The 23,515-nt window shown below is 39.9% G+C and overlaps 1 protein-coding gene across 1 annotated transcript in view; it reads right to left on the reverse strand.

The window, feature by feature from the left end:
• Positions 1 to 23,515, reverse strand: part of LOC128636439 (gastrula zinc finger protein XlCGF26.1-like) — a 204,880-nt gene that overhangs the window by 157,904 nt on the left and 23,461 nt on the right. The window contains exons 2-3 of the mRNA XM_053689453.1: positions 15,786 to 15,870; positions 14,077 to 14,181 (exon numbers count right to left, since the gene is read on the reverse strand). Coding sequence (XP_053545428.1) covers positions 14,077 to 14,181; positions 15,786 to 15,870 — 190 coding nt within the window. The remainder of the gene's footprint in view (positions 1 to 14,076; positions 14,182 to 15,785; positions 15,871 to 23,515) is intronic.

Genomic DNA, 23,515 nt, shown 5'->3' on the forward strand with positions numbered 1-23,515 from the left:
CACCTGAAACACACACACACAACTCATTCAGCGCTGACACAGGGACTAGTTCTGTCACACACTTTATAGGCACCTGAAACCACACACAACTCATTCAGCGCTGAAACAGGGACTGGTTCTGTCACACACTTTATAGGCACCTGAAACCCACACAACTCATTCAGCGATGACACAGGGACTGGTTCTGTCACACTTTATAGGCACCTGAAACACACACACAACTCATTCAGCGCTGACACAGGGACTGGTTCTGCCACACACTTTATAGGCACCTGAAACACACATAACTCATTCAGCGCTGACACAGGGACTGGTTCTGTCACATACTTTATAGGCACATGAAACACACACACACACACAACTCATTCAGTGCTGACACAGGGACTGGTTCTGTCACACACTTTATAGGCACCTGAAACATACACACACAACTCATTCAGCGCTGACACAGGGACTGGTTCTGTCACACACTTTATAGGCACCTGAAACACACACAACTCATTCAGTGCTGACACAGGGACTGGTTCTGTCACACACTTTATAGGCACCTGAAACACACACACAACTCATTCAGCGCTGACACAGGGACTGGTTCTGTCACACACTTTATAGGCACCTGAAACACACACAACTCATTCAGCACTGACACAACTGACACAGGGACTGGTTCTATCAAACACTTTATAGGCACCTGAAACACACACACAAATCATTCAGCGCTGACACAGGGACTGGTTCTGTCACACACTTTATAGGCACCTGAAACACACTCAGCTCATTCAGCACTGACACAGGGACTGGTTCTGTCACACACTTTATAGGCACCTGAAACACACTCAGCTCATTCAGTGCTGACACAGGGACTGGTTCTGTCACACAATTTATAGGCACCTGAAACACACACACACACAACTCATTCAGCGCTGACACAGAGACTGGTTCTGTCACACACTTTATAGGCACCTGAAACACACACACAACACTCATTTAGCGCTGACACAGGGACTGGTTCTGTCACACAATTTATAGGCACCTGAAACACACACACACAACTCATTCAGTGCTGACACAGGGACTGGTTCTGTCACACGCTTTAACCCTTTTAACATTGTTTTTTTTTTAAATTTGACAGTTTTGTGGGGATTCTGAGTGATTGGAAATGCTAAAAAAAAACCTAAATTTATGCTTACTTGATAAATTTCTTTCTCTTGTGTTGTATCCAGTCCACGGGTTCATCCATTACTTGTGGGATATTCTCCTTCCCAACAGGAAATTGCAAGAGGACACCCACAGCAGAGCTGTCTATATAGCTCCTCCCCTAACCCCCACCTCCAGTCATTCGACCGAAGAAAAGTAAGAAAAAGGAGAAACTATAGGGTGCAGTGGTGACTGTAGTTTTAAAAATAAAAACACCTGCCTTAAAGTGACAGGGCGGGCCGTGGACTGAATACACCACAAGAGAAAGAAATTTATCAGGTAACCATAAATTTTGTTTTCTCTTGTAAGGTGTATCCAGTCCACAGGTTCATCCATTACTTGTGGGATACCAATACCAAAGCTTTAGGACACGGATGAAGGGAGGGACAAGGCAGGAACTTAAAACGGAAGGCACCACTGCCTGTAAGACCTTTCTCCCAAAAACAGCCTCCGAGGAAGCAAAAGTATCAAATTTGTAGAATTTAGAAAAAGTATGAAGCGAAGACCAAGTCGCCGCCTTACAAATCTGTTCAACAGAGGCCTCATGTTTAAAAGCCCATGTGGAAGCTACCGCTCTAGTAGAATGAGCTGTAATTCTTTCAGGAGGCTGCTGGCCAGCAGTCTCATAAGCTAAACGGATTATGCTTCTCAGCCAAAAAGAAAGAGAAGTTGCCGAAGCCTTTTGGCCTCTCCTCTTTCCAGAATAGACAACAAACAATGCAGATGTTTGACGAAAATCCTTAGTAGCTTGCAAATAAAACTTTAAAGCACGAACCTTGTCAAGATTGTGTAACAGACGTTCCTTCTTTGAAGGAGGATTAGGACACAGAGACGGAACAACAATTTCTTGATTGATATTCTTATTAGATACCACCTTAGGAAGAAACCCAGGTTTGGTACGCAAAACCACCTTATCTGCATGGAAGATCAGATAAGGGGAATCACACTGCAAGGCAGATAACAATGAAACTCTTCGAGCCGAAGAGATAGCTACTAGGAACAGAACTTTCCAAGATAAAAGCTTGATATCTATGGAAAGCAAAGGTTCAAACGGAACCCCTTGAAGAACTTTAAGAACTAAATTTAAACTCCATGGCGGAGCAACAGGTTTAAACACAGGCCTGATTCTAACCAAAGCCTGACAAAACGCCTGAACGTCTGGAACATCAGCCAGACGCTTATGCAAAAGAATAGACAGAGCAGAAATCTGTCCCTTTAAGGAAATAGCCGATAATCCCTTTTCCAATCCTTCTTGGAGAAAAGATAATATCCTAGGAATCCTGATCTTACTCCACGAGTAACCCTTGGATTCACACCAATGAAGATATTTACACCATATCTTATGATAGATTTTCCTGGTGACAGGCTTTCGAGCCTGAATCAAGGGATCAATGACCGACTCAGAGAAACCACGTTTTGATAAAATCAAGCGTTCAATCTCCAAGCAGTCAGACGCAGAGAAATTAGATTTGGATGTTTGAATGGACCTTGGAGTAGAAGGTCCTGCCTCAGCGGCAGAGTCCATGGTGGAAAGGATGACATGTCCACCAGATCTGCATTCCAAGTCCTGCGTGGCCACGCAGGTGCTATCAAAATCACCGAAGCTCTCTCCTGCTTGATCTTGGCAATCAGACGAGGGAGGAGAGGAAATGCTGGAAACACATAAGCCAGGCTGAAGGACCAGGGCACTGCTAGAGCATCTATCAGCGTTGCCTGGGGATCCCTTGACCTGGACCCGTAACGAGGAAGCTTGGCGTTCTGACGAGACGCCAACAGATCCAGTTCTGGATTGCCCCATAGTTGAATCAGCTGGGCAAATACCTCCGGATGGAGCTCCCACTCCCCCGGATGAAAAGTCTGCCGACTTAGAAAGTCCGCCTCCCAGTTCTCTACTCCTGGGATATGGATAGCTGAGAGATGGCAAGAGTGAACATCTGCCCAAAGAATTATCTTGGAAACCTCCATCATTGCCAGGGGACTTCTTGTTCCCCCTGATGGTTTATATAGGCTACAGTCGTGATATTGTCCGACTGAAATCGGATGAATCTGACCGCAGCCAGTTGAGGCCAAGCCTGAAGAGCATTGAATATCGCTCTTAGCTCCAGAATGTTTATCGGAAGGAGGGCCTCCTCCTGAGTCCACGAACCCTAAGCCTTCAGGGAATTCCAGACTGCGCCCCAGCCCAGAAGGCTGGCATCTGTCGTCACTATAGTCCACTCTGGCCTGCGGAAACTCATTCCCCTGGACAGATGGACCCGAGATAACCACCAAAGAGAATCCCTGGTCTCTTGATCCAGATTTAACAGAGGAGACAAATCTGTGTAGTCCCCATCCCACTGATTGAGCATGCAAAGTTGCAGTGGTCTGAGATGTAGGCGGGCAAACGGAACTATGTCCATTACCGCTACCATCAGGCCGATCATTTCCATAAACTGAGCCACTGACGGCCGAGAAGTGGAATGAAGAGCCAGGTAAGAAGTTAGAAGCTTTGATATCCTGACCTCTGTCAGAAAAAATTTCATTTCTACTGAATCTATCAGAGTTCCTAGGAAGGAAACTCTTGTGAGAGGGGAGAGTGAACTCTTTTCTCTGTTCACCTTCCACCCGTGAGACCTCAGAAAGGCCAGAACAATGCCCGTATGGGACTTGGCGATTTGAAAAGTCGACGCCTGGATCAGGATGTCGTCTAGGTAAGGAGCCACCGCTATGCCCCGCGGCCTTAGAACCGCCAGTAGGGACCCTAGAACCTTCGTAAAGATTCTTGGCGCCGTGGCTAACCCGAAGGGAAGAGACACAAACTGGTAATGCCGGTCTAGGAAGGCGAACCTGAGGAACTGATGATGATCTCTGTGAATCGGAATGTGGAGATAAGCATCCTTTAAGTCCACGGTAGTCATATATTGACCTTCCTGGATCATAGGGAGGATGGTTCGGATTGTCTCCATCTTGAAAGATGGGACCCTGAGAAATTTGTTTAGGATCTTGAGATCTAAGATTGGTCTGAACGTTCCCTCTTTTTTGGTAACTATAAACAGGTTTGAATAGAAACCCTGCCCCTGTTCCTCCCTTGGAACTGGGTGGATCACTCCCATAACCAGAAGGTCTTGAACGCAACGTAAGAATGCCTCTCTCTTCATCTGGTTTGCAGATAGTAGTGAGAGGTGAAATCTCCCCTTTGGAGATGAACCTTTGAATTCCAGAAGATATCCCTGGGAAACAATCTCTAGTGCCCAGGTATCCTGGACGTCTCTTGCCCAAGCCTGAGCGAAGAGAGAAAGTCTGCCCCCTACTAGATCCGGTCCCGGATTGGGGGCTACTCCTTCATGCTGTCTTAGAGGCAGCAGCAGGCTTTTTGGCCTGCTTCCCCTTGTTCCAAGCCTGGTTAGGTTTCCAGACTGGTTTGGACTGGGCAAAACTTCCCTCTTGTTTTGCAGTAGAGGAAGCTGAAGCTGCGCCACTCTTGAAGTTTCGAAAGGAACGAAAATTATTCTGTTTGGTCCTTAACTTATTAGACCTATCCTGAGGAAGGGCGTGACCTTTTCCTCCAGTAATGTCAGAAATGATCTCCTTCAGACCAGGCCCGAAAAGGGTCTGTCCCTTGAAGGGGATGTTAGGAAGCTTAGACTTTGAAGTAACGTCTGCTGACCAGGACTTAAGCCATAGCGCCCTACGCGCCAGAATGGCAAAACCTGAATTCTTAGCCGTTAGCTTGGTTAAATGAAAAACGGCGTAAGAGATAAAGGAATTAGCTAACTTAAGAGCTTTAATCCTGTCTAAAATATCATCTAACGGGGTCTCCACCTGTAGAGCCTCCTCAAGAGACTCGAACCAGAAAGCCGCTGCAGCAGTAACTGGGGCAATGCATGCAAGAGGCTGGAGAATAAAACCTTGATGTATAAAAATTTTCTTAAGGAGACCCTCCAATTTTTTATCCTTAGGATCTAGGAAAGCACAACTGTCCTCGACGGGGATAGTTGTACGCTTAGCTAGGGTAGAGACTGCTCCCTCCCCCTTAGGGACCGTCTGCCATGAGTCCCGTATGGCGGCATCTATGGGAAACATCTTTTTAAAAGCAGGAGGGGGAGAGAACGGCACACCTGGTCTATCCCATTCCTTAGGTGAGAACAGAAATAAGCTGGCGCTTAGGACCCCTAATAAGACAAGCACAGGGTAGGGTCTCCCAATCAAAACCCTGGAAATTGTTACAAGTAAGAAAATTTGGGGGGTGCTGGCGCTAAAAACAGCTTAGAGACAGTCTATATAATCTGTGAAAAATTCAAATAGGATATTTGACAGGATAGTCTGAAATTTTATGTGGCTGATGCAATAGCTGTGAATTATATTATAACATGTATTGTATTGTTATTGCTCGAATTTGCCTGATAAACTGGATACAAATAAAATCCTTTGGAAAATGACACACAGTTTATAAGGATTATGTAATATACACTTATATATGTAAAGGTGGGATGGATCTTAGATTTAGACTAGACCTCTAACAGTAATCAAATAAACAATGAAATAACAAATCCACAATGGCCAAATATAGTAAAAGAAAGATTATTTATTGGAAATAAAATAGAATTATATTGTAGGTAAAAAGCGCTGGACGTCCAGACTAATTTTTATAAAAAACTATTAATATAGAATTGGGTAGAGTGGTCTTAATATGTATAGGGCTGGCCTGTATACAGGTAGGTACCTAGTACCAATTGTAATTTACACTAATAAAAGTACCTTTGTAAATATCCTCACTCTACGTCTAGAGTGAGGAGTATTATTAGTTCTGTGAATGTGGGTCCGTTCTTGAGCTCTGTGTAAGGAAGGTGTTTTTGTTAGGAATCCGGTGCTTCCTTGTTTCTGGGTCTCGCTTGGTCCGGTATGCAGTCCTGGTCCTTGCTGGTATGCTTGTTTTACTTAGCGTTACTCTGGCGTGGTGATCCTCGCTGGCTGTGTTGTTGCTCCTTACGTCACTTCCGGAAGTGGCGTGTAATGCCGTGTTGGTATAGAATAGCTGTGCGATATGTTGCAGTCTGTTTAGTGGCAAGATTGTATCTCCATGCGACTGTGTTTTCAATAAGCTCCTGCAAACATTTACCTCCTAGTGCTGTATCAGTCTCTTAGATGGTATTATTTGCAGGAGTGTTGGTTTCGGCTTTTTGTCCTCCTCTGGCTTGAGTGCCGTTTAGATGTAGGTTGTTCCGCTGTCAGGCTAGTAGCCTGTATAGGTGATCCGATGTTCTCCAGGGGCACTTTCTCTTAGTGCTAACTGGAGATGGTGCAGTATGCTTGGGCTAATCTGTATTCAGCAGCATTACTGATTCAAAGGTAGAGCAATGCTTCTCAGTGCAATAAAAAGAGGTGAGAAGATTGTAGCAAGTGTAGAGAGGTTATAATCCTTATGTTCCACTTGAAGAGTTACTCAAATCAACGCGTTTCACCCCACACTAGGGGCTTTTTCAAGAATGAGTAACCTTATGAGATAGCACCCTTTATATAGGCCAAGCTTCCTTCTTATTGGTTGATCCTTTGTGGGTGTGTTCCTCAGGTGTTTCTGCAGGTAGTTGATTTAAAGGTGGACTCTTTTTTTATATTATTAAAAAGGTGGACTTTTTCCTTTTTCTCTCTTTTTCTTCTTTTCTTGTTCTTTCTTCTTTTCATTATCTCTTACTTGAAGGGATTAGTGATAGGAAATTGTGTAGTCTATCATACCATCTGTTTTTAGTTATAAAAACGTTTTATGAAAGTTTCTGTGAAGATTGTATAAATACATGTTCAGAATCTAAAACACAATTATAGGAATGGGATATATATAATCAGATGGATACATTGTTTTATCAAATTGTCATTTGATAGCTTATGAGGTCATTTTTAGTTAGTTAATTATGCATGCTTTGTATATATTAATACGTGTCTTGATTGGGGAAAAAAAAAAAAAAATTCTTGTTTAACTTTGCAGATATACGTATGTGGTTTAGTCATACATAAATGGGGTCACATCTAATTCAGAGTTTAGGCCCCATGGGTGTAGCGTCTTCATTCTGTAAATGAGTTCGGCTTCCTTTTTAAGGAGTTTGTTCTCATAATTCCCTCCTCTCCAGTGGGCTTCTACTTTTAGGATTCCCCAGAATTTGAAGTCTTTAAGTTTATTATTATGTGCATCTTTGAAATGTTTGTAAAGGTGAGTGTCTTTATTTCCTTTCTCTATGGTCCATAGGTGTTCTCTAATCCTTTCTCTTAGAGTTCTCGTTGTTTCACCTAAATACTGTTTCCCACAGCTGCACTGAATAAGGTAGATAATTCCCTTATCAGTGCATCTGATGGTGTCCCTTATCTTGAAGGCCTCTCCTGTATAGTTTGACTTAAATGATTTCGTTTTGGAACTGAAATGGCATGACTTGCAGCAGAAACATGGATAAAATCCATTAACTTCATTGCCTTGTAGGTCCTTTTGTATCAGATGTTTCTCTTTATGTTTATATTCACTAGGGGCTAGTAGTAGTTTTAAGTTGTCTGAGCGTCTGTATACGAATTTCGGTTTTATCGGTAATTTATCTCCTATAATAGGATCTTCCCTAGCTAGATGCCAGTGTTTTTTTTATAAGTCTTTCTACTATTTTGTGTTCTCCATTGTAGTTGGTGATGAATGGTACATTTATATCATCATGATCCGGGTTTGTGAGGTTATCAGTCACTTGTTTATCTTTATATTTTAGTAAAGATTCTCTATCTACTTGTTTTACCTGTTCAAAGTTTTTTTGAATAGATATTTCATTGTAGCCCCTATCTGAGAATTTCTTACTGAGTATGCGTGCTTGTTCTTCATAGTCTAATATTGTGGTGCAATTTTTCCTCACTCGTAAGAACTGTGCCTTAGGTGTATTATCTTTCCATTGTGTTAGGTGACAGCTGTCAGCATGGATAAAATTGTTAGAGTCTACATCTTTAAAGAACGTCTTTGTGTGAAAACTATCCATTCTGATTTCGATATCAAGATCTAAAAATGATATTTTTGTTTTGCTGGTTTCGTATGTAAATTTTAAACCTCTATCGTTTAGATTCATGTTGTTAAAGAATTCATGTAGGTGGGCTTCACTCCCATTCCAAATGATTAGAATGTCGTCTATATATCTCTTATAAGTCACCAGATTTTGCACCAAACTACACGACTCTAGGAAACCTTCTTCCCAGCTCCCCATAAAGAGATTCGCATAGCTTGGTGCAAATCTGGTGCCCATCGCAGTCCCCTTGGTTTGTACGTACATCTTTCCATTAAATGAGAAGGTATTGTTATTTAGTATAAAGCTGATGCTATCTAAAATGAAATCTTTTTGCTCGATGCTTATTTCTTTGTCCTGTCTTAAAAACTTGGAGATCGCTTCTAGTCCTAGGTTATGTTCAATGTTTGTGTATAGGGACGTGACGTCACAGGTGGCTAATGTTATTTCACCTTCTACTTTTAGTGTTTTCAGAATCTGTAGTACTTGAGTTGAGTCTCTTAAATAGGAGGGGAGTGTTCTCACATATTTTTGTAAATATTTATCAATGTACTGGGAGAGGTTGGCTGTGATTGAATTGATTCCTGATATTATAGGCCTTCCTGGAGGGGCCTGTAGGTTCTTGTGAATTTTCGGGAGAAAATAGAAAATGGGAATTTTTGGAAACTTTGGATATAAAAAATCGAATTCTTTGGAATTCAGTATACCTAATTGGTGTGCTTTTTCTAAATGTTTAGTCAGTAGAATTGTATCAACCCTAGTTGGGTCTCTCTTTAGCTCCCTGTATGTGGTTTGATCTCCCAACAGTCTGTTTGCTTCTTCTAGATAGTAGGTTCTATCCATGACCACTATTCCCCCTCCCTTGTCCGCCGGTTTTATGATAATATCTTGGTTGGTTCTTAATTGTTTGAGGGCTGTAATCTCAGATTTATTTAGATTCTTTTGGGGTTGTTTTTTCATCTCAAATCTTTCTAGATCTCTTAATACAGCTTTTTCAAAGCTCTCCAGATTTTTACCTTTATCATTAGACGGGTAAAATTTAGATTTTTCCCTTAAATTAGTGTGGACAAATTTGTCATTAGTAGGTGGGTTCCTATCAAAGCTAATGGGATTTTTTTAAAAATACCTTTTTAGAGTCAGTTTTCTCACAAATTGATTTATGTGGATGTGCGTTTCGAATTTATTCAATCTAGATGTTGGGGCAAAAGATAGTCCTCTATTTAGTACTTTCTGTTCAATTTGTGTCAGATCGTGTTTGCTGATGTTAAATATGCCATTATTTGTGTTTTCTATCGTTTGTCCCTCCATTCTCTCAATTTCTTTGGGTTTTCTGCTTCTTCCTCCTCTCTTCCCTCTAAGGTTCTTTTTCTTATGTTCATTAGTGGTGCAAGATGTACCCTTTCTGTGATATCTCCCCTGGATGTTTCTGCTAGTGGTGTTTCCCCTAAAAAATGAGCTTGGGCCTGTGTTTGATTATGTCTTTCATTAATGATAGTGGTTTCAGAATTTTGTTTCCTAGATATTGGGTCAAATCTATTTCTTAGAGGTATTCTCCAGTTTTTTTCTTCCTTCCTATGGTAGGGCTGGTTTGTGTGTCTCATTGTTTTGTTCTGGTAACGTCTGTCTTTGTAGTGTTCATATCTGTGAATCCTTTCTGGATGAAAGCTGTTATACTCATAATTAGTATTTTGGTGGTTCCCCTCATTATACCAATCATTTTGTCTATAGTCAGATGTATACCATTCACTACTGGAGTAATCGTCATAATGTGTATTTCTATTATTTCGGTTGCTGGGATTTGGGAACCTGAAATGGTCACGGTCATTTTCTTGATTAGATCTTGGGTATGGGTCAGGGGTATTGTTCTCATTATATGATTTATATCCTGGTGTGTTGTACCCTGTATGTCTCCTATTATAGTTACCCCAGTTGTCATTTGGAGGTTGTTTGTTTGGTCTATGTTGTTCTCTGTTTTTAGGTCTGTATGTGTCTGTTATATAATTTCTTTCGGTTTGTGAATTATTTCTAAGTCCTTTATTGTAGTGATTTGTGTTAGTCTCTTTATGAGGTAGTACCCTTGTTAGTTGTGAGTTGATAACAGAAGGTGTAGTGGTCATTTGACTATCTTTTACTTCTATTGGTCCTAGTCATCCTGGTCACGTTTGAGTTTTTTCTTTTTTATTCTCTGTAGTTCACTATTGGTATGATTCAGTGCTCTAATTATTTCAGTTTGTTTTTCTTTAAAATTGTCAGAGTCTCTCCTGTTTTCCAGGAGGCTTTTAATTTCATTTATTCTTGAGTCTAGTTGGTGCAAGCTAATATTTCTTGCTTTTTTAATGATATTGATCAATATAAAAGAAGCTTTTTCAAGTGATGTAAACCACTCTTCCCTTAATTCGTCATTTAAATTGAATGTGCAGGTTTTTTCTAGTCTTAGACCCCTAGGGACTATGTTTAGTGCAATATATTTATCTAAATATTTCATTTCGGTTTTCTGTTTTAGTTCTTTAATCAGAATTTTTTCCAATTCATTCATTAAGTCATTTGTGCTTATGTTGGAGTTGTCAGGTTCGCTAATTACAGCATCTGTTTCTATTTCTATAAGGAGATTATCTCTAGTTGAGAATATATCCATATTAGTAAGATAGTTGGTAATTTAAGGTAAAATTTAAAAAATAGCGATTTATTATGAGTGCTTATTAGACTATATCCTATGCTGCCACACTTGGAAAATTGGGAAATAGTCAGTTAGGTGAGAACAGAAATAAGCTGGCGCTTAGGACCCCTAATAAGCCAAGCACAGGGTAGGGTCTCCCAATCAAAACCCTGGAAATTGTTACAAGTAAGAAAATTTGGGGGGTGCTGGCGCTAAAAACAGCTTAGGGACAGTCTATATAATCTGTGAAAAATTCAAATAGGATATTTGACAGGATAGTCTGAAATTTTATGTGGCTGATGCAATAGCTGTGAATTATATTATAACATGTATTGTATTGTTATTGCTCGAATTTGCCTGATAAACTGGATACAAATAAAATCCTTTGGAAAATGACACACAGTTTATAAGGATTATGTAATATACACTTATATATGTAAAGGTGGGATGGATCTTAGATTTAGACTAGACCTCTAACAGTAATCAAATAAACAATGAAATAACACTCACATTCACAGAACTAATAATACTCCTCACTCTAGACGTAGAGTGAGGATATTTACAAAGGTACTTTTATTAGTGTAAATTACAATTGGTACTAGGTACCTACCTGTATACAGGCCAGCCCTATACATATTAAGACCACTCTACCCAATTCTATATTAATAGTTTTTTATAAAAATTAGTCTGGACGTCCAGCGCTTTTTACCTACAATATAATTCTATTTTATTTCCAATAAATAATCTTTCATTTACTATATTTGGTCATTGTGGATTTGTTATTTCATTGTTTATTTGATTACTGTTAGAGGTCTAGTCTAAATCTAAGATCCATCCCACCTTTACATATATAAGTGTATATTACATAATCCTTATAAACTGTGTGTCATTTTCCAAAGGATTTTATTTGTATCCAGTTTATCAGGCAAATTCGAGCAATAACAATACAATACATGTTATAATATAATTCACAGCTATTGCATCAGCCACATAAAATTTCAGACTATCCTGTCAAATATCCTATTTGAATTTTTCACAGATTATATAGACTGTCCCTAAGCTGTTTTTAGCGCCAGCACCCCCCAAATTTTCTTACTTGTAACACTATCCCATTCCTTAGTAATAATTTCCGAAAACCTCTTAGGGACTGGAAAAACATCAGTGTAAACAGGCACTGCAAAGTATTTGTCCATCTTACACAATTTCTCTGGAACTACCACGGGTTCACAGTCATCCAGAGTCGCTAAAACCTCCCTAAGCAATAAGCGCAGGTGTTCAAGCTTAAATTTAAACGCTGTCATTTCAGAATCAGACTGAAGCAACGCCTTCCCTGAATCTGAAATGTCACCCACAGATAGAAGCTCTCCTGCCTCGGCTTCTGAGTATTGTGAGGGTATATCGGACACAGGTATTAAAGCTTCAGAAGGCTCTGTATTTGTTCTAGCCCCAGAGCTGTCTCGCTTTCCTTGTAACCCTGGCAGTTTGGACAATACCTCTGAGAGGGTAGCATTCATAGCTGCCGCCATGTCCTGTAAGGTAAAAGAATTAGACGCGCTAGATGTACTTGGCGTCACTTGAGCGGGAGTTATAGGTTCTGACACATGGGGAGAGCTAGATGGCATAATCTCCCTTTTTTCAGTCAGAGAATCCCCTGGAGATAAATCTTTAAGCGCCATAATATGGTCTTTAAAGTTTATAGAAATTTCAGTACATTTGGTACACATTCTAAGAGGGGGTTCCACAATGGCTTCCAAACATATTGAACAAGGAGTTTCCTCTATGTCAGACATGTTTAACAGACTAGTAATGAGACAAGCAAGCTTGGAAAACACTTTAATAAAGGTGAAACAGCAATTAAACAAAAACGTTACTGTGCCTTTAAGAGAAAAAAAACTAGCACTTAAACTGCAAAATAGTGTAAAAATAAAGTAAAGACTTCGAAATTTTTACAGTATGTGTAAGGGACTAAAGCAACATTGCACCCACTTGCAAATGGATGATTAACCCCTTAGCCCCCAAACCAGATTTAAAAAACGTCAACCACCGGTTTAAAGACAGTTGAGCACCTTCCCACAGCTCTGCTGAGGCTCCTACCTGCCCTCAAATACGATTTAGTGCAGAAATAAACCCTTTATGATGGTCCTCAGATGCCAGAGGACTCCTCTAAGGAAGCTGGATGTCTCAGTCTGAAGGAAACTGCGCATCTAGAGCGCGAAAATAGGCCCCTCCCACCATGTACTGGATGTCAGAGGGGCCTTAAGAAAATACTCCTAGGAGCATCTGACTAGCCATGTGGAAACTAGGCTCCAAATAAAGACTTATCTCCCTCAGAGAAAAAACGTTCTATTTATGTAAACATGTAAACATTTTGTCACTAAGTAATATTACCCTGTTTTGTAAGCATGATCCCAGTCGTTATTAAATCACTGCATCTAGCTTACCTCAAATACACAAGGCTCTGTCAGCATTTTCTAGAACTTATTCATCTCTCTAGAAATAAAAATACTGAACATACCTCAAAGCAGGTAATCTGCAGACCGTTCCAACAACTGAAGTTTTCCCATACTCTTCAGTTATGTGTGAGAACAGCAATGGACCTTAGTTACAAACCGCTAAGATCATCAACCTCCAGGCAGAATTCTTCTTCTAATTTCTGCCTGAGAGTAAAACAGTACAACGCCGGTACCGTTTAAAAATAACAAACTCTTGATTGAAGGTAAAACTACACTAAGTCACCACATATCTCTTGAGACTTCCTATCTTGTCGAGAGTTGCAAGAGAATGACTGGGGGTGGGGGTTAGGGGAGGAGCTATATAGACAGCTCTGTTGTGGGTGTCCTCTTGCAACTTCCTGTTGGGAAGGAGAATATCCCACAAGTAATGGATGAACCCGTGGACTGGATACACCTTACAAGAGAAATATGTAAATTATTTTATATTTTCAGACTTATAATATTATATAAATTGATGGAGGTCTATAACCTGATTTTCACAGCTACTTAATGTTGATACACAAATACGTATAGGCATATTTTGGCTCTCTAAGAAAAAAAAAGGAAGGTGTATAGCCGATGTACAGATTACGCAAGGGCATTTAGGTTGCAATCAGCCTATTCTAATCATTTCAAACCATATTAATGCATGTAAATAAAACATCTGGGTAAATAAACAGATACAGATGGTCACAGGGACATGCAGCTGTTATTATGACATATTTCATCTCACCTCCCCTGTCAGCAGGTACATGATCTGCAGGGTGTGGGTCAGTATTCTCTCTGTCGTCATCTTGTCCCCGGTCATGTGACCCGCTGTCAGTGAGTTAGTCACACGCTGCAAGAGTGAGACATAAATACATTACTGACCCCTCTCACATCATGTGTGTGTATGTGCAGGTATTATCTATATATGACATATGTACATATGTTTATGGTCATTCTATACAATAGCACTTCCTCTTCTGCACTACGTGTTTATACCATATAAATACCAGTTTACTCTTTATTAGCCTAAGCCTGACATCACTACATAAGCTGCCTATTGCTGTGTATGTGCGGTATTATCTATATATGACATATGTACATATGCTTATGGCCATTCTATACAATAGCACTTCCTCTTCTGCACTACGTGTTTATACCATATAAATACCAGTTTACTCTTTATTAGCCTAAGCCTGACATCACTACATAAGCTGCCTATTTCTGTGTACGTGCGGTATTATCTATATATGACATATGTACATATGCTTATGGCCATTGTATACAATAGCACTTCCTCTTCTGCACTATGTGTTTATACCATATAAATACCAGTTTACCCTTTATTAGCCTAAGCCTGACATCACTACATAAGCTGCCTATTGCTGTGTATGTGCAGTATTATCTATATATGACATATGTACATATGCTTATGGCCATTCTATACAATAGCACTTCCTCTTCTGCACTATGTGTTTATACCATATAAATACCAGTTTACCCTTTATTATCCTAAGCCTGACATCACTACATAATGTCTGGAGAAAGGTCCTTTGCGGGTTGTAACGCGTCGACTACAGCATAAAGAGGCTTGTATTCTTCCACGTGAGTCAATTCCCTATTATACTCACTTTGTTAGATGGTTTTTGTTTTTATTTTTATTGGCTGAGCATATCCAGGTCCCACGACCACTGGCTGTTCTACCAAGGCTGTTGCAGCACTATTAAGAACACTTTTTAGGATATCATTTCAGGACATATCCCAGGACTTTATTCAGGATCCTTTCACTTCCCATTATTTAAGGAAAGACTTTTATTGCGATCATTAGAAGTCATTATTAGAGACACCCTTTTTATACACGTGTATAATTTTTTCTTATACATTTTTACTTAAATTTATTTTTTGCCCTAGGAGGGGCGTTTATTCACTTGGGTACCCAATATTATTGTATCTTATTGTATTATTGTATATATGCCTTAATTTGTTTAATATTTGTAATTCACTATATCTGGCACTCATTATTTGCACCTTTTCGGTGTCACACACATAGGATATTGTTTATAGATTAACTTGGTCTATACCCTATCTGTTTATGTTTTACCTGATTGAGCTAATTGTATAAACATTAAATATTCTGTTTTTATAATTTATATTAACCATTTATATTTTTATATTTTTCCATTACCACTTGTTAGGTCACTATTTTTTAGTGGCCCACTGCAATGTCAAACGTTGCAGGTCTAATTTAGCCCTGATAGTAGCCTATGACACTCCTATTCTTCCACTTTTTCCCATGTAGTTAGTTGGGACCTTTGTTAGAAGGTCCCTTTATAGTGAGCCTGTTTACATTGCCCGGGCGCAGTCAATCACTTCTGTATTTTCTGTCACCTCTTGTTGCTAAGCAACTAATACAGTCACATCAGGAGGTTACCGCGTGACATTATGGTGTTTTCTCACCTCTCCCGTCAGCAGGTAGAGAATCTCCAGGATGTGATTCAGGATCCGCTCAGGCAGCTTCTTCTTCATCTTGTTCATCAGTGACCTGCAGCCGTGGCACATATATGTCAGAAATTACACATATGGGAATAAGTCACACACAAAAAAGAAAATTTATGCTTACCTGATAAATGTACTTCTTTTACGATATGACGAGTCCACGGATTTCATCCTTACTTGTGGGATTTAACCTCCTGCTAGCAGTATGCTTACCTGATAAATGTATTTCTTTTACAATATGACGAGTCCACGGATTTCATCCTTACTTGTGGGATTTAACCTCCTGCTAGCAGGAAGTGCCAAAGAGCACCACAGCAGAGCTGTATATATAGCTCCTCCCTTCCCCTCCAGTCATTCGACCGAAGTTAGGAAGAGAAAGGAAAAGCCAAAGGTGCAGAGGTGACTGAAGTTTAATAAAAATAAGTACATACCTGTCTTAGAAATGACAGGGTGGGCCGTGGACTTGTCATATCGTAAAAGAAATAAATTTATCAGGTAAGCATAAATTTCCTTTTCTTTTACAAGATATGACGAGTCTACGGATTTCATCCTTACTTGTGGGATACAATACCAAAGCTACAGGACACGGATGAAAGGGAGGGACAAGACAGGGACCTAAACGGAAGGCACCACTGCTTGAAGAACCTTTCTCCCAAAAACAGCCTCGGAAGAGGCAAAAGTATCAAACTTGGAAAATTTGGAAAAAGTGTGAAGAGACGACCAAGTTGCAGCCTTGCAAATCTGTTCATCGTTTTTAAATGCCCATGAGGAAGCCACAGCCCTAGTAGAATGAGCCGTAATTCTTTCAGGAGGCTGCTGTCCCACAGTCTCATATGCCAGACGGATGATACTCTTCAGCCAAAAAGAAAGAGAGGTAGCCGTAGCTTTCTGGCCCCTACGCTTTCCAGAAAAAAACAACAAATAATGAAGATGATTGACGAAAATCCTTAATCGCCTGCAAGTAAAACTTCAGGGCACGGACCACATCCAAGTTATGCAACAGACGCTCCTTCTTAGAAGAAGGATTAGGACATAATGAAGGAACAACAATTTCCTGATTAATATTCTTATTTGAAACAACCTTAGGAAGGAACCTAGGTTTGGTACGTAAAACCACCTTATCAGAATGGAAGATAAGATAAGGCGAGTCACATTGTAGTGCTGTAAGCTCAGAAACTCTACGAGCAGAAGAAATAGCAACCAAAAACAAAACTTTCCAAGATAACAACTTAATATCTATGGAATGCATGGGTTCAAACTGAACCCCTTGAAGAACATTAAGAACTAAATTCAAACTCCAGGGTGGAGCAATTGGTCTAAACACAGGCTTGATTCTGGTCAGAGCCTGACAAAAAGACTGAACGTCCATAACATCTGCCAAACGTTTGTGTAGTAAAATTGACAAAGCAGAGATTTGTCCCTTTAAGGAACTTGCTGATAACCCTTTCTCCAATCCTTCTTGGAGGAAAGACAGAATACTGGGAATCCTAACTCTACTCTTTGTCAGATGGAAAGACGATGCCTGGATCAGAATATCGCCCAGATAAGGCGCCACTGCAATGCCCCACGGCCTGAGAACCGCCAGAAGGGACCCTAGAGCATTCGTGAAGATCCTGGGTGCTGTGGCCAACCCAAAGGGAAGAGCAACAAACTGAAAATGTTTGTCCAGGAAGGCAAACCTTAGAAACTGGTGATGATCCTTGTGGATAGGAATATGAAGATATGCATCTTTCAAGTCCACAGTAGTCATATATTGACCTTCTTGGATCAATGGCAGAATCGCTCGAATAGTCTCCATTTTGAAGGATGGGACTCTGAGAAACTTGTTTAGACTTTTTAGATCTAAAATAGGTAGAAACGTGCCCTCTTTTTTGGGGACCACGAAAAGATTTGAGTAAAACCCCTGCCCCTGTTCCAGTCTTGGAATGGGACGAATTACTCCCATAGTAGAGAGGTCTTTAACACAACGTAAGAAGCCTCTCTTTTTATCTGGTCTACAGACAATCGTGAAAGAAGAAACCTCCCCCTTGGGAGAGAATTTTTGAATTCCAGTTGATACCCTTGGGACACGATTTTCAGTGTCCAAGGATCCTGAACATCTCTTACCCAAGCCTGGGCAAAGAGAGAAAGTCTGCCCCCTACTAGATCCGGTCCCGGATCGGGTGCTGCCCCTTCATGCTGTCTTGGTAGCAGCAGCGGGCTTTTTCGGTTGTTTACCCTTGTTCCAAGCCTGGTTGGGTCTCCAGACGGACTTGGCCTGAGCAAAATTCCCTTCCTGTTTAGCAGAAGAAGAGGAAGAAGAGGGGAGTCCTTTAAAATTCCGAAAGGAACGAAAATTATTTTGTTTACCCCTCAATTTAGCAGTTTTATCCTGAGGTAGGAGATGACCCTTACCTCCAGTAATGTCAGAAATGATTTCCTTCAAGTCAGGCCAGAATAGGGTTTTTCCCTTGAAAGGAATAGAAAAAAGCTTTGACACGTCAGCAGACCAAGATTTTAACCATTAACGCTCTACGCGCTAAAATGGCAAAGCCAGCATTCTTAGCCGCCAATTTGGCAATCTGAAAGGTGGCATCTGTGATAAAATAATTAGCCAGCTTAAGAGCCTTAATTCTATCTAAAATATCCTCTAAGGGAGTCTCAGTCTTAAGAGACTCTTCTAAGGCATCAAACCAGAAGGCCGCCGCAGTGGTAACTGGTACCATGCAGGCCGACGGTTGTAAAAGTTAACCCTGATGAATAAACAATTTCTTTAGAAGACCCTCCAATTTCTTATCCATAGGGTCTTTGGAAGCACAACTGTCCTCAATAGGAATAGTTGTACGCTTAGCCAGGGTAGATATAGCTCCCTCCACCTTAGGGACCGTTTGCCAAGAGTCCCGAATAGTGTCAGATATAGGATACATTTTCTTAAAATTAGGAGAAGGTGAGAATGGTATACCCGGTCTGTCCCATTCCCTCTTAATAATCTCCAAAATTCTCTTAGGAACCGGAAAAACATCAGTGTAAGCAGGTACCTCTAAGTATTTGTCCATTTTACACAATTTCTCTGGTGGTACCACAATAGAGTCACAGTCATCCAGAGTCGCTAAAACCTCACAAAGTTATAGGCGGAGGTGTTCAAGCTTAAATCTAAAAGACATGACGTCTGAATCTGTCTGAGGTAACACTTCCCGAATCGGAAAGTTCCCCCTCAGACAGAAGTTCCCTGATCCCCAAATCAGATCCCTGTGAGGAAACATCGGAAATAGCTAGCAAAGCATCAGAGGTCGTAGCATTCTCATGGACCTCTGTCCTGTTACGCTTGCCCTGCAACACTGGCAGCTTAGATAAGACCTCTGTAAGGGTATTTGACATAACTACAGCCATATCCTGCAGAGTAAATGAAGTAGACGCGGTTGAAGAACCCGGTGTCGCTTGGGTGGGCGTTAAAGGCTGTGATGCTTGGGGAGAATTTAGCGGCATACCCCGATTCTCATCAGACTGGAAATTATCCTTAGGCACCCTCTCTTTAAAGAAAATTTGCTCTTTACATTGTAAGGCCCTTTCAGTACATGAGGGACAAAAAGTAAGTGGGGGTTCCACAATGACATCTAAACACATAGAGCAAGTAGTTTCATCAACCTCAGACATGTTGAACAAACTAGCAGAGCTATAACAATCGTTCTTTAGTTGATATAAGTATAAAAAACAATTTAAGGTAAAAAGTGTACTGCGTCTTTAAATAATAAAAGCGCAACAATTTTTTTGCTATCACCAAAACAACGTTTACATGTGTAGAAAAACGTCCTAATGTGACCAAAATAGCTTACAATATTGCCCCATATGATAGGAAGTGAAATATATCAAATTATAACAACTATATTAAAGTTTTATTAATTAGAGAAAAGTCAGGCTCTGCACCTCGCCACAGCTCCCCCCTCCTTTGACAGGTGCAATTTTTGACCAAGTGACTAAAACGTATATGCACTTTATTCTTAATAGTCTATTTAAACTTGGAAATGTTGCAAAGGTAGTAACATACTGTGACGTTTTAACTTTTATTAAATGTATGAGACTTTTGTTAGTGCAATTGCTGGGAAACGGATCACAACTGCAGACAATGGTGAACAAGAAAGAGAAAAGAATTGCTGCTTTCAGGAAGTAGAAGTAGCGTGGAGCTGGTCTAGATAAACATAGTATGTAATAAACAGTTTCAGTACCTTTATGCAGAGAAATATCCTTTCTGTGCTTGCACAGCTTTACAAGCGATGATGTTGTGACGTCACAGATGGGCGTGACCGATACACGCTGCAGTGGGGAGCAAGCCTGTCACTCAGCGTGATGCATCCAGTAAGGGCGTGTTGTAGGAATCCTTAGAACCGGAGAATGTTAATCTTGCATCCGTTCTTACCGGATCAATGGAGTAGAATGTGAGTAACTAGAATTACCTTGGATAGGTCTTGACTTAGTAAATGGTTATTCCGGATGGAAACAAACAAAGTACTAGAGACAGTTCTTTGACTTTGGATCGGCTGTTGCGATAAATGTGGATAACTGCTGAGAGAATCCTGAGAATGATTAGAGCAAAAGTTCAAGTTGATAACGATATATTTCCTTTTGTTATTTGTAGAAAGGTGGATGAATTTGTAAATCCTCTGTAGATTTGGATGAAGGGCTTCTTAGCGTGAGAGCTGCAGCAATGCTACAACTAACTACATTAATTAGCACCTGCTGCAAGGAGAGACAGGCTTTTAACAGACAGAGTTAAAGGGACATGCAGCTTAGATCAGTTACCTGAGACAGACAGAGTTAAAGGGACATGCAACTTAGATCAGTTACCTGACACATACACACACACAGACACACTCATACACTGAAACACACAAACACACTCACACATAAGGATTCACATATAGACACTCTAGCAGACATGCAAAGAAACTCAGACACAGACATCCACACACTTAGCACTTGTTTACATTGACCTGACAAGTAATAAGGTAAACTACAGTTTTGTAAAAAAAAAAGGAGATTTAGAAAATAAAATATGGAGTTCTAATTATCTTTTTGTAAAGGAGATGACAACTAAATTATGACAACAGCATGCAGTGGCTGAAAGGAAGGGCCCTGAACTGCCTAAACAATAATTTAAAAGGTTAAATTGTAGATTGGTTACTTCCAGAAAGGTCTTGTTAGTCTCAAAGTCTGTAGAAAGATGTGAATAATTAGTAGTAAGGTCAAAATGTCCTAAAAGGAACAGACAATGGACACACAAACTCAAACTTGCACATACACCCAAGGAAACACCAACAGAGACAGCCTCAGAAAACACACAAAGACATACACACACAGAGAGACAACCACATAAAAAACACAGAAAGACATACATACACACACTCTCACTGAGACATCCACAGAAAACACACAAAGACATACACACGCCCTCACAGAGACACCCACAGAAAACACACACCCTCACAGAGACATCCACAGGAAACACAGACATACACACCCACCCTCACAGAGGCATCCAGAGAAAATACACAAAGACAAACCTACACACATCCTCACAGAGACACCCACAGAAAAAGTTCAAAGACATATGCACACACCCTCACAGACATCCACAGAAAATGCACAAAGACATACACACCCACCCTCACAGAGAGACCCACAGATAAAAAATACATACACACTCATAGAGACACAAACCAAAGCACAAAGACATAAACACAGACACCCACAGAAACCCTCACAGGAGGAAACATGCATGATAAAAAATGTTTTAGAAATTAAGAGATCACTTTTTAAAGAATCATATTTGTAAATGTGCAAACAAAAATAATTCTGTGAATTCAAAATTGTACATTAATTAGCTGGGTAGATGGCTAGATGAAGAAAAGTACCTTTAAAAGGTTGACATATGTTTGTTTGTTTGTTTGTTTGTTCCCCATTTTCCCCAACCAAGAGCACCACTTCAAATATAGTGTACAAATTTTCCCAGCTGTCAGCTGTACTTATGGATTTTGAAAATGCTGTACTCTATATGGTCTTTGTGGGACCATAAGCTGTGGTACTCATACCATTATATCTGGTTAAATGCAGGATTTAGGCTTGTTGGTATGTATTTCAAAATTAAGTCAGCTGTAGTGTAAACTGAACAGTTTTAAGTTAACCTGTCTCATTTCAAACACTGAGCAATCTTAGTCTGAGAGTATAAAATTTTATGCAGATGTAAAAATCTCAGATAAAATGCCTCCTTGCATCTGGAAAGCCCTTGCATAAAGGGGCAGTAAACAGGAATGTATGTAAAAAATGCATATCTGCCAAAAGGGCATCTACCATTTGTGTATTGAGGAGGAAACATTTCTGCATGGTTTTAAATATAGAATTTCTACAGCATTGTCAAATAATCATAAATACACTGCTGCTAAAAAAATGTGTTTTTATGGACCCCCTAGCCACACCAAACAACTACTACCACACTGAAGTTACAATCCAAAATTGCACAAAGAAATAAAAAACATTTGCTAAGTAAGTCCTACCTCCTCTGCAAATGAAAGTGATCTGCCGTCTGACTCAGGCACACACTGTACAAAGTGCCAAGTCTGTCTCACACTGCGCATAGTGGTTTAGTGCACACTAAGAAATCCTCTCAAATGCTAATACTTTACTCATTGTAATAACATTTCCCATGCTCAATTAGCACTCTGCTGTAGTACCCACTGGTGGCTGCCCAAATTAAAAAAAAAAAAAAAAGTCACCCCTGTCACCCCCTGATGGCGGCCCTGCACAGATATATATATATATATATATATATATATATATATATATATATATATATATATATATATATATATATATATATATATATAAACACACATACATACATATACACACAGATATATCTATCTAAACACACATACATACATACATAAATACATATATACACACAGATATATCTATCTAAACACACATACATACATATACACACACACACATATATATATATATATCTAAACACACATACATATCTATCAATCTATACACACATACATACATACACATATACACACACACACACACACACACACGCATAGCTCTATATATATATATATATATCTATACACACATAAATACATATAAACACATACATACATACATACATACATACACCACTCGCACACTCACAACTGATGATAAAGGTCATTTAGTTTAACCCTGGTAAGAGAGTGAAGAGAAGGGACTGAGAATTTGAGCATGAGGCCGAGTTTGAGTGAAGGAGAGGGTCCTGCAAAGATATACATTAGTGTTTAAAAGTACCATAACTATATAGAGCTAGTTGCACTTCTCTTCCTAGGACCTAGTTAAAGGGTCAATAAAAAAGTAGACTAGCATAATCAGTAAATGCATCATCAGTAAATGCATCATCAGTAAATGCATAATACGTAAAGGCATCATCAGTAAAGGCATCATCAGTAATGGCATCATCAGTAAATCCATCATCAGTAAAGGCATCATCAGTAAATTAATTTAATAATCAGTAAATGTTTAATTTCTATTTTTCCTCCCACTGCATCATGTGACACCACAGCCCCTCCCTAGTATATTACATACAGATATATAATATTATAGAGAGGTTCCCTTTATCTCACACACACAGCCCCCTCCCCAGTACCTTATATAGAGATATATAATATTATAGAGAG

Source organism: Bombina bombina, chromosome 7 (assembly GCF_027579735.1).
Source record: "Bombina bombina isolate aBomBom1 chromosome 7, aBomBom1.pri, whole genome shotgun sequence".
Lineage (NCBI taxonomy): Eukaryota > Metazoa > Chordata > Amphibia > Anura > Bombinatoridae > Bombina > Bombina bombina.